This window comes from Sciurus vulgaris, assembly GCF_902686455.1.
Source record: "Sciurus vulgaris genome assembly, chromosome: 6".
Lineage (NCBI taxonomy): Eukaryota > Metazoa > Chordata > Mammalia > Rodentia > Sciuridae > Sciurus > Sciurus vulgaris.
Window position 1 is genome coordinate 30,035,219 of NC_136466.1, and position 12,979 is coordinate 30,048,197.

The window sequence follows — 12,979 nt, forward strand, 5'->3', positions numbered from 1 at the left end:
TAATCACTAGAAATAAGTCGAATAAGGCTGTTGAATAAACATTAAAATCAGTTTTATTTCTATGAAGACAAAATAATTAAAAATTGAAAATTGAAAAGCTACTGTTTATAAAGGCAAATACCAAAAGACTTAGATTAAATTTTACATGAAAAGTATGAATGTTTTTAAACCCAAACAATAAAACAGCAATAGAAAATGTAAATGGAGAAACAAACCAAGTTCTCAGAAGACTAAAAGTTCATAAAGATATTAATTTCCTTCAAATTGATAAACTCAAGAAAATTCTAGTCAGAATTGCAGTTGTTTTATGTATACATGCAAGTGTATGTGTGTGAAGGCTGATGTGCTAATTCTAAAATCTATTTGGAAATAAAATGATAAAAGAACTAAGATATTCTTGAAAAAGAACGACAGAATACAGATCCCAGAAATAAAAATGTATATGGACACACACTTGATTTATAGCAAAGACGGCACTGAAGTGCACTGGGAAATATCCTTTCACTAAATGGCACAGGAGTGATTTGTAGGTAGAGGAATGCAGTCTGACTCCTACCTCAGACTATATACAAAATCTATTCTTGATGTATTTTAGAACTGAATTTAAAACAGAACAGGTTCTTGAAGTTGGAGTAGGGAAAGACTAAATAGAACACAAAAGGCACTAATCATAAAAGAAAATAACTTTCTCTGGTTCAGAATGAAGAACTTCTCTTCATGAAGAGACACCATTAAGGGTATGACAAAAAAAGAAAAAAGAAAAAAAAAAAAAAAAAAAAAAGCCAGAGTGAAGATATCTATCATAGATAAAACCAAAGAGTCGCATCCAGAATACATAAGGAACATCTACAATTAGAAAAAAATAGACTTAAAAAAGGCACAAGAGGAAACCCAATGATGAACACAAAACCGAAGGGAGCTAAACTCCACTAATAATGTGGAAATGCAAAGTAACAACTACATATGTATTTTATCAAATTTTATTCAAATGCAAATTGCTGGAAGGTCTTTGAAAAATATAGTGCTTTTGTATATCCTGTTAGAATTTTGACTAGTTCTTAAGCATCTTACCTGCTTTTCATTCCTGTTCAGAGTGCAACCATTTGTATTTTCTATAGATTTCCCTTGGGATCCCTGGAAAAGAGCAGTACTCATCAAGTGTTCCACATCCGATGCTCAGGTTTACAAATACCTGCATTAGGAATTCGTTGCAGTTATACTGTTCATTCACAGTTGTTCAAAGATTATCCAACCAGAATCTGTTTAAACCTTCCTGGATTTCCTCATTTGAAAATGCTCCCAGACCATTACTTTTGTGAAGGATAATTCTCCTCAAATATCACTCAGGTCTGCAGATGTAGCCTGGAAAGTTGAGAAATTATCTCCAATCTCTTTAAAAAAGATCCTCAAGAATTGCATGGTAGCATGAGGCCACCTAGTGGCTACTGTGTGTTTTTACCATTTCCCCTTGAGTCCACCCTCTTCTTCCTAAGCAGTTTTCTGGATCATCTACCATTACAACTACATTAGAGGGCAGTTAACACTTACTTGCATTGTTGTCAATTCCAAACCTACAGAGGTTTTCATAATGAGATGAAGCATCTCTCCATATGATTATTGGATAGCTTTCTCTCTTCAATGAAACGTTAGTCTTTTTTTCTTTAATTGGTACCAGGGTTTGAACCCAGGGACACTTAACCTCTGAGCCACATCCCCAGCCTAAAGCTGGCTTTGAAAGCAGCCCTGGTGACCAGGCGACCTTCATCATCAGTGCCTTAAGGACACTGCTGGCACTGCCTGAGTCAAGATGTGGCTGTCTGTAGAATGGGGAGGAGCAGAGAGCCTTAATTATTTCTTTTAGATAGCATTTTTCTCCTATTTAAGAAATTCCTACCATTCTTGATTTTGTTATGTAAATTCAATGTTATTTCTTCTGTGTTTGGTATAACCTAGCCATGAGGCTGTCAAGGACTGGAATTTTCTCCATGGACTTTTAAGAATGTTACATCCAATTTATTATAGGACTACTAAATTTTCCTCCTCCTTGTTAAGGTTTTGGTAAGTTACTTTTTTTCTTCTCTATGCGGTACTGAGGATTGAACCCAGTTCTCTACCACAAAGCTACACCCTCAGCCACATGAGCTGTTTTATTATCAATTCCTTATTCTCTCTAGTAAACTTTTCAGTCATGATGATTACTTTTTAGTCCTAACATTAATTCTGCCCTTTTTTTCATTAATCATTATCACCAACAGTTTGTCAATTTTATTAGTCTTTTCAAAGAATCAACTTATTGTTTTGTTAATCTTTTGAGGGGGACATGTTATATATTAGACTGATTTGTGCTATTATTTCCTATTTAGGTTTAATTTTGTTATTATTCTGGTTTCTTGAGAACAATGCTTAATCAGCTTTTAGCCTTTCTTTTCATATATGCATTTAAGGCTGTAAACTTCCCTTAAAGACCACAGTTAACAGATAATGGGAAAACAATTTGACTGATCATCAAATATATTCAAGAAAAGCATTTGACAATACTCAAAACCATAAATTCTTTTTTTTTTTTTTTGGTGGCAGATACTGGAGATTGAACACAGGGCCATTCTATCCCTGAGCTGTATCCCCAGTCCTTTTGTTTTAAATATATCTTTTAGTTGTAGATGGACACAATACCTCTATTTTTACATGGTGCTAAGGACTGAAGCCAGTGCCTCACATGTGCTAGGCAAGCGCTCAACTGCTGAGCCACAAGCCCACCCTGCACCAGTCCTTTTTGAGACAGGGTCTTGTTAAGTTGCTGAGGCTGGTCTTGAACTTGTGATTCGCCTGCCTCAGCTGCCTGAGTTGCTGGAATTATAGGTGTGTACCACCATGCCTGGCTAAATCATAAATCCTTTTTAACAAAGTATTAAGTAAAAGGGGACTTCCTTAAACTCATAAACACCATGGCAAACAGTATATTTAATGGTGAAAGAAATGTGAACGATTTCCCCGAGATCAGGGACAAAGATAAGAATTCCACTCTGACCACTTCTGTTCAACACTGAACATTTTGGTCAATATAATAAAATTATAAATTTTTATGAGCATACTAGCATGCAGAATAATCTAAAAGAATCTATAAATTGTTAGCATCTAAGGGAGCTGTACTCATATATATATATTTTTTTTTCTTTTTTTTTATTGTAAACAAATGGGATACATGTTGTTTCTCTGTTTGTACATGGCGTAAAGGCATACCATTTGTGTAATCATAAATTTACATAGAGCAATGTTGTTTGATTCATTCTGTTATTTTTTCCCTTCCCCCCACCCCTCCCACCCCTCTTTACCCTCTATACAGTAGTTCCTTCCTCCATACTTGCCCCCCTCCCTAACCCTAACTCTAACCCTTCCCTCCCCCCCATTATGTGTCATCCTCCACTTATCAGCGATATCATTCGTCCTTTGGCTTTTTGAGATCGGCCTATCTCACTTAGCATGATATTCTCCAATTTCATCCATTTGCCTGCAAATGTCATAATTTTATCATTCTTTATGGCTGAGTAATATTCCATTGTATATATATACCACAGTTTCTTTATCCACTCATCAATTGAAGGGCATCTAGGTTGGTTCCACAGTCTGGCTATTGTGAATTGAGCAGCTATGAACATTGATGTGGCTGTATCTCTGTAGTATGCAGATTTTAAGTCCTTTGGGTATAGGCCAAGGAGTGGGATAGCTGGGTCAAATGGTGGTTCCATTCCAAGTTTTCTAAGGAATCTCCACACTGCTTTCCATAGTGGCTGCACTAATTTGCAGCCCCACCAGCAGTGTATGAGTGTACCTTTCTCCCCACATCCTCGCCAACACCTGTTGTTGCTCGTATTCTTGATAATCGCCATTCTAATTGGGGTGAGATGGAATCTTAGGGTGGTTTTGATTTGCATTTCTCTTATTACTAGAGATATTGAACATTTTTCCATATGTTTGTTGATTGCTTGTAGATCTTCTTCTGTGAAGTGTCTATTCATTTCCTTAGCCCATTTGTTGACTGGACTATTTGAATTCTTGGAGTAGAGTTTTTTGAGTTCTTTATAGATTCTGGAGATTAGTGCTCTATCTGAAGTATGATTGGCAAAGATATTCTCCCACTCTGTAGGCTCTTTCTTCGCATTGCTGATAGTTTCCTTTGCTGAGAGAAAGCTTTTTAGTTTGAATCTATCCCAGTGGTTGATTCTAGCTTTTATTTCTTGTGCTATGGGAGTCCTGTTAAGGAAGTCTGGTCCTAGACCAACAAGGTGAAGATTTGGACCTACTTTTTCTTCTATAATCTGCAGGGTCTCTGGTCTGATTCCGAGGTCCTTAATCCATTTTGAGTTTAGTTTCGTGCATGGTGAGAGATATGGGTTTAGTTTCATTCTGTTGCATATGGATTTCCAATTCTCCCAGCACCATTTTCTCCATTGCATATTTTTGGCCCCTTTGTCTAGTATGAGAAAATTGTATTTATTTGGGTTTGTGTCCGTGTCCTCTATTCTGTACCATTGATCTACCTTTCTATTTTGGTACCAATACCATGCCGTTTTTGTTACTATTGCTTTGTAGTAGAGTTGAAGATCTGGTATTGCAATACCCCCTGTTTCACTCTTCCTGCTAAGGATTGCTTTAGCTATTCTGGGTTTCTTATTCTTCCAGATGAATTTCATAATTGCTTGCTCTATTTCTGTAAGGTACATAATTGGGATTTTAATTGGAATAGCATTGAATCTGTATAGCACTTTAGGTAGTATGGCCATTTTGACAATATTAATTCTTCCTATCCAAGAACATGGAAGATCTTTCCATCTTCTAAGGTGTTCTTTAATTTCTTTCTTTAGTGTTGTATAGTTCTCATTGTAGAGGTCTTTCACCTCTTTTGTGAGATTGATTCCCAAGTATTTTATTTTTTTCGAGGCTATTGTGAATGGGGTAGTTTTCCTAATTTCTCTTTCTGAAGATTCATCACTTATGTATAAAAATGCGTTGGATTTATGGGCATTGATCTTGTAACCTGCTACTTTACTGAAATCACTTATGAGTTCTAAGAGTTTTCTGGTGGAATTTCCAGGTTCCTCTAAATATATAATCATGTCATCAGCGAACAGGGATAGTTTGAGTTCTTCTTTTCCAATTCGTATCCCTTTAATTTCTTTGGTTTGTCTAATTGCTCTGGCCAGAGTCTCAAGAACGATGTTGAATAGAAGTGGTGAAAGAGGGCATCCCTGCCTTGTTCCAGTTTTTAGGGGGAATGCTTTCAGTTTTTCACCATTTAGAATGATATTAGCCATGGGCTTAGCATAAATGGCCTTTACAATGTTAAGGAATGTTCCCACTATCCCTATTTTTTCTAGTGTTTTGAGCATGAAGGGGTGCTGTATTTTATCAAATGCTTTTTCTGCATCTATTGAAATAATCATGTGATTCTTGACTTTAAGTCTATTAATATGGTGAATTACGTTTATTGATTTCCTGATGTTGAACCAACCTTGCATCCCTGGGATGAAACCCACTTGATCATGGTGCACTATCTTTTTAATATGTTTTTGTATGCGATTTGCTAAAATTTTTAATAACTGTTTTTATATATATTTTAGTTGTTGATGGACCTTTACTTTATTCATTTATTTATATGTGGTGCTGAGAATGAAACCCAGAGCCTCACACATGCTAGGCAAGTGCTCTACCACTGAGCCACAACCCCAGCCCTGCATTCATATATTTTAACAACAAATAGAAAATAAAAACCTAAACACTTTCCAAGAGTGTCCAAATAGATTACACAAATGGTATGCCTAAGTTGTACCACATTTGTTTACAATAAAAAAAAAAAGTCTATTGATTTTGTAATATCTTTAAAAAAAAAAGTGTCCAAATAGCCAATAAATACTTGGAAAGATGCATCAATTATTAATCACTATGGAAATTACAATTAAAATCACAATACTGGTACACACTTACCTGAATGTCTTGAAAGGAGGAAAACAATAGGCTGACTCTGGGATAGCCATTTCTCTCCTAGATTGATCACATGCTTCCTAGGAGTGGGGAGAGGTGGAGGGTTCCTGAGGTTTGCTTATGGACCACCACACTGCTGAACTACATACAGGGTCTAGGTCCCCAACAATAGGCAAATAAACTTATTATATTAGTTTCCTAGAGCTGTTAACAAAATTGTCAAAAACTAGGTGGCTTAAGGCAACAGAAATAAATAATCTCAAAGTTCTCAAGGTTAGGAGTCCAAAATGAAGAGGTCAGCAGGCTAGCACTTCCTCTGGAGGCTCCAGGAGAGAGCCCTCCATCTCGTCCCGTTCCTGCTGCTGGCATTACTTGACTTGTGGCTACATCTCTGTGCTCCATCTTCACTTTGGCTTTTCCTGTGTATGTGTTATTTTCCTTTTCCTCTTTCTTATAAGAATAGTTCTGTCAGCATTTAGGCCCCATCAGATAATCCAAAGTAAATCTTATCCCAAAGTGTTTAATTATTACATCTACAGATTCTTTTCCTAAATAAAGTTTTTTTTTTTTGGCGGTACTGGGGGTCGAACTCAGGGCCTTATGCTTGCGAGGCAAGCACTCTACCAGCTGAGCTATCTCCCCAACCCCTAAATAAAGTTTTACAAATTCCTGCATGTGGTTTGATGCTTTTGGTTAGATGTTATCCAACTAACTTCATTTGTGTTTAATATTTTCCAAATCAAAGAAAAAATGAGAGAGACGGGAGATTCTGTCACGGGAAAAACCTGGTGTTTATTTGGAAGGGGAGAACTAAGAATATGGAAGACTTGGCTACAAAGACTGGAGATTTTACAAAGGGGTGCTAAAGCAGATTTTCCTTCTTCTTTGACAGGTCCCTGATTGCAAAAAAAGGTTGCATCACCATATACTTGTCCAAAAGAGTTGGCAGTAGTATGCTGCGGTAGACCCAACTATCTGCCCAGCTGATATTCATTCTCCTTCCTCACTGAAAAGAACTCCAATTTTGTTTGGGCTATCAAATGCTCAGAACAGATCACTTCCCTGATTTCCTTAGAGACAGAGGTCATACAACAGTTTTGACTACTGGGATGTTAAGCAGAAATACAAAAGGAACTTGTATATTTGTATCTTTCCCTCTAAGTCCTTTCTTCCTAAAGTACTGAGGTGACTCCCTGGGTTCTGTCAGGTTCTCAAAGTCCCTTATAGCATACAGCATTGTAGAGTTACTGTATCAAGCTCTGAACAGTTTGGGGACTTTTCTGTTATAAAAGAAAAACAATTCCTAATGGGGTTTAAGTCACTGTTAATTGGTTTGCAATCAGACACAATTTTAACCAAAACAGTTGTTTCACAGATTCCATGTGGGTCAACAATAACAGACCACTCCAATTTCTCTGCACACTTTAAAAAATAAGGCCTAGGGTTGGGGATATAGCTCAGTTGGTAGAGTGCTTGCCTCACAAGCACAAGGCCCTGGGTTCGATCCCAGCACCGTGTTAAAAAAAAAAAAAAAAAAAAAGCCTGCCCACCAACACAGATCCCAGAACAGCACTCTTGAGTGAGTGTGCAGGTATAATTATTTCATCTATTCCATACATTTACAATGAAGTACAGAGAACGTTAATATAGATTCTTTATTGATTCCACCAATGTATTAGTAGATATGGTAATAATAAATGGTACTTTTACATTCTCTTAACCAAAAATATAACAAATATTTACACTCAGTAAAAATACAAAAAGCATACAGAGGCACTGTCTTTCTAAAAGACATAAGTTTAAGAGGTATCAAAAAATAGGAGACAAACATTGCTTGTTACAGGATACCTTACAATCACTGAATTGTGCAGTATAATTGCATTTTGATAATTAAAACTGTGCAATTTTGTTTTTGTCTTTTGCTGATAAGCTTTCGCTTCAATTTTAATCAAATTTAACTGCATTCTGTATTTTAAATATAAAGAAGCCTTTAAAGAAGCACAACAAAAGCTGAAGATGAACTGGGATTCAAGTTTACATTTAAAAATGTATTTGTTACTTTTCTGAAGATTTATCCTTTATTTCTAGCCTTTAAGTCAGCTAAAAGGATACACTTTAACAGAATGTTTTCTACAAACTTTTATATCCAAATAACAATCACCGTTTTAACTATATAAAGGACCCCCCACCCGCACCACCTTTTTTTTTGTAGGGGAAAGAATACTTTATAAAGAACACCTTTCTCGGTTTGTTCTTAGAAATCCCCTTGATTACTGCTGCATTTCCTGTCTAGGAGAGATGCTCAGGAAGGTGATATAGATGACAATGATCTGACTTATCACCTTCATGAAAACCCATTAAAGAATTTTTCTCCCCGAAGATCATCTTGAAATCATCATTCGGAGGAAATGAGAATCTATTAATTATAATAAACTTTAATGGAACTATGTGCTGGATTTACTAATTCTCCAAATTTTGTATTACAAAGAGATTTTGTTGAAGCATACCATTTGGCAAAAGCTTACACTGAGGGTTTACTGTTTTACGAGTTTTGGCAGATGTAGAGTTGTGGTGGGAAGAGTGGGCACTAGCCATTTCAATGAAGTTTACATTTATAAAATAAACACAAAAAGGGATTTGGAACTGGAGCAAAGACAAGTTAAGGCTTCCCTGTTCTAGTCATATGAGAAACTAAGAAAAGGCAGAAATGTACCCTAAATAAAAATTTGAAAAAAATAAAAAGTTCATGATTTTGTAAGAGATTCATACATATTAAACTACAAAGCATTTGGTTTTAGTTCCTGATCAATGTGATCAGCTGATCCAAACACTCACAGTTAAAGCTAGATACAACAAAGGCAGCTACATGGTGCAAGTCTAAAACCACAGGCCTCAACTCTCTCTGAGCAAGGTATTATTTACACCGCTAAGGCTAAAGACAGTAAGGCTTCCATTTGGTTTGAAAGACCTGCTAAATAAACAGATGCTGCGCAAATAGCACATTTTTCTGGAGTAATGGATATAAAATGGTGAGAATAAATACCTAAACTTGATAAAAAGGTGGTTATAGAAAAAATATATTTTTTTTTTTTTTGCTGAGGACACAAAAGCATTATGCAAATCAGAGAATAAAAAACTTATAATCAGAGAACCACTATTTATAGACCAAATCACTAGAGTGTGACTTTCAAATCAGTCTTTTTGATTCACTTTTCTCTTCAAAGGACCAAGAAAGCTATGGAGTCACCTAGCTTTATTTTAAAATACTGGGGTTAATCTCTAAGACTCAAGTTTCAGATTAATGTTTTTTTCTCCAGAGAGATAATCATTTTGATGGGAAAAATATGAATTACTACCATTTATGACCTGGAATTCATTTATGATTTTAAAAGAAAGGGGACAGGAAGAGAGAGGAGAAAGCCAGGGGGAAAAATACAGATTCCTAAAAAAGAAGTCACAAACTAAATCCTATATGGTCACATATGGAGAATCATTCTGAAGTAAACCCATTTAGGCTCCAAGTTGATCTGGATAGTGCACCTTAATGGCTTTGGCTTGTTTTGTTCTATTTTTTTCCTCTTTTTTTTTTTGGTTATTACAGAAATTTGTGAAAATCTCACTTGCCTTTACATTAAAAAACAAATGAAAAAAATTTAAACTCGATATATATAGAAAACATTAATTTTACTAACTTCATCTAGTAAACAGTCACAGAAATTTTAATTAAATACTTAAATTAAGAATGCTATGCCCAAGAGGACAGAAAGGTATGTTCCATCAAGGGCTAAAATGAGAACTCGGAGACAATCATTCAACTCTTTCTCCCACAGAGTTTTCAACCAGTTATCTACCTTGATGGGCTACTGAGCTTTACTGAGAGGGCTCAGAGCTGCATGTTTTTATCAAGATGGATGCAACCCTGTGCTGAGATATGTGGGGGTAGTATGTTGCAGGACAATGCATAAGATCAAATTCATCTTCTTGATTACAACACCAATGATTATACTTCTTTTAAAAACTGAACTCCATACTTGAATTGTCAGGAATTTTAGTTTAGGGTTTCCATAGAGTAGAATTCTCTGGAATTCATTCTCTATTGGGTTTATACTTTTAGTTTACAATTAGATGCAGCATGACTTCCCCTTCAGAAAGAATTTTATATATGTCATTTGACATATATATATTCTTTGGAAATTAGGGTTCTACCTATTATTTTACCTCCCCTCCCCATTCCCAAAGGTCGTACAAGAAACCCTGTGGCAGCTTCATTTCATATCATGATCTAGAAGGTTCCTAACACTTCCACTGCAAAGAGCTTCTTAGATTACTCAAACTGAGATTCCCCCACCCCACTGCATTGGTGCTCAGATCAAGCTACATTTCTGTATAGATCAAGCACATCATCTTTACAAGATGACTTCTGTTCAGTCAGACCAGAGACAGTTTTATGGCCTCGAACAAACATCAGCTAACAAGGGCTCCCAAATACAAACAAAACCACAACACTTTAAATAATAAATTACTTTTTAAATATACAAGAGTAACTTTGATATTGGCAGACATTTTGAATTTGTCCTTTTAGTCCAAGCTAGAGCTTGGAAATAATAATACCACTACCTTTAAAATAACTTGTTAAAAAGGAAAACCTACAGTGATATACATGGGGATGACTCAGTTTGGATTGGTTCTGTAATGTGGTCAGTCCCAAGGCAGGTATGGTGTGCAAAGTGCAGAATGGTATCTAGGCACAGCATCGATAGCTGAGGAAACTGCATCTTCAGGAATTAAATGAAAGCAAGTATTACGTAGGTCTATCTCATTGCTCAGAGTACAATGAAACCTCTGGGTTAGTAGCAGCAGCGAGCTATCGGTTGGCAACGGCCTGCGGAATCATCAGGGGTTCTGTTGACTTCTCTAAGACTTTTGGTGGTCTTCAAAAGGGTCATCCAATGGTTAGACTGCTGACACCTGTTCATTTTCTGAAAATTAAAAAAACCCACAAATAACAGATCAGCATATTTAATAAAGATCAAGTGATAATCTAGTGATCTGTTAGAAAATTTACAGATCTCAACACAGAAATCCTCTAAAAAACAGCCCATCAAGGCCTAGATTTTATTGTAATGACATTTCTGATTACACCAAAGGGTGGAAAAAACTGGAATTTCATAAATGTTTTAAATTCATTTTATTATTTTATTGTTCAAAAGGATAAAACCTCAATTATTTTTGCTGGGTGTGGTGGTACATGTCTATAATCCCAGCTACTCAAGAGACTGAGGCAGGAGGATTACCAGATTTCAGGTCAGCCTGGACAATATAGTAAGAAGTCTGTCTCAAAAAAGGCTGAGGATATAACTGCTGGGTTCAATCCCCAGTACCACAAAAAACAAACAAAAAAAATTGATTTAAAAAAGCCAATTACTGGGGCTGGGGTTGTGGCTCAGTAGCAGAGCACTTGCCTTGCATGTGTGGGGCACTGGGTTTGATCCTCAGTACCACATAAATAAATAAAGATATTGTGATCATCTACAACTAAAAAAAAAAAAAAAAAAAAAAAAAAGAAAGAAAGAAAGAAAGAAAAAAAAAAAAAAACAATTATTTTTTTCAAACTATTACCACAGGTACAAAGGGAGTCAAGGACATTGCAAATAAGAGGAACTGTATCAGTAACATGATTTCAGACAATTTTGTATTTGAAACACTTCCATGCATTATTGTAAACCACAACTCCACTGATATCAAGTGCTTCTTCTGAAAATTATCCTATTAGACTGCGTTGCTATTCTATCAAAGATAAGAATACTCTACTGGGACTCAGCAGAAAGGTACTGGGTTCACAAAAAGGAGCAGCTTGCATCTCCATTTTAAAAAACACACCATCATATTTAGGGATTTCTTATTTTTTAGACAGAAATTTTTAAAAAAACATTAATTACCATAAAATAACCAGAGTAAAGATGATTTATCATTGATTCAGCAATTCATTTAAGAGCCATTAAGGTAGGTCATCAACATACCATCTGCTTCGCTATCTGCATCAGTCACATCTGCTAGTTTAGGATGAGATGGCTCCAAATTATGCCTCTGAGACTGAGTTACAATCTTCGATGGAACACAGGTCACAGGGCTGCTACTGAGAGAAGCTGGTGGCAGTCTAGAGAGGCTGTTATGCATCATCTTTGACCTCTGCACTGCCACACTATAATCAGGAGGTTTTAGGTGTAGGTGGGGTCCTTCCTTTAGGTCCGCTAAAGAAATTCCCATATATCCTGGAGGAGTAGGAGGTGGCTCCCTATACCTATCATCCTTCTTGGGTGAAGTGACACAGTACACTGGCATGAAAAATAAGCAGTGGAAATGTTAATGAAAAATGTAAGAAATAATACACATACAGAGAAACATTATGATGACAAAAGAAATTAAAATGGATAAAATAAATTTAAATATAATGACAGATTAAAACATTTTTAGAAAGCTTAATAAACAATATTAAAACCTGTTTTTAAAACACAGGTTACATTAAAAATACAATTATGTTAATTTATAAACATTAGAGTGTGCTGAAGATGAATGACACTGATGACAAACTTCCTTCTGTAGCACTCACATCACAGAAGTGCGTGACAAACTCCTGAACTAACGCTAGTCTTAAAGATGACAGAGTCAAACATTTAAAAGTTCACCCTAAACATCATACTCTGTTGGCTAGTAGAGTTTTCATTACAAAAAAACCCAAAAAACCCAAAAAACAAAACAAAACACACACACACACACACACACACACACACACACACACACACCCCAAACCAAACCAAAAGGACATTTGGATTACTGGAGAGCTGTTTTAACTTTTCCTGGAGACATGAACCACTGTTCTATGGTACTACTGGGCAGGTTAGTTCTCATTCCAGGCACTCAGACAAATTTAACTTTCCTGATAAGGATGAACTCATTTCTCTTAGGACCAGGACCTTACTTCTAACTTCTGCTTTCTGAT

General features: G+C 36.0%; 1 protein-coding gene across 9 annotated transcripts in view; it reads right to left on the reverse strand.

Moving 5' to 3' along the window:
• Nucleotides 1–9,534: 9,534 nt before the first annotated feature.
• Nucleotides 9,535–12,979, reverse strand: part of RAPGEF6 (Rap guanine nucleotide exchange factor 6) — a 209,443-nt gene continuing 205,998 nt past the window's right edge. For 8 of the 9 annotated variants that reach the window (XM_079144100.1, XM_079144102.1, XM_079144095.1 and 5 more), the window contains 2 exons: nt 12,000–12,314; nt 9,535–10,958 (listed from right to left, as the gene is read on the reverse strand). In XM_079144100.1, the coding sequence (XP_079000226.1) occupies nt 10,933–10,958; nt 12,000–12,314 (341 nt within the window). In that variant the 3' untranslated portion in view covers nt 9,535–10,932. The remainder of the gene's footprint in view (nt 10,959–11,999; nt 12,315–12,979) is intronic. The other variant, XM_079144104.1, reaches the window with a different exon arrangement.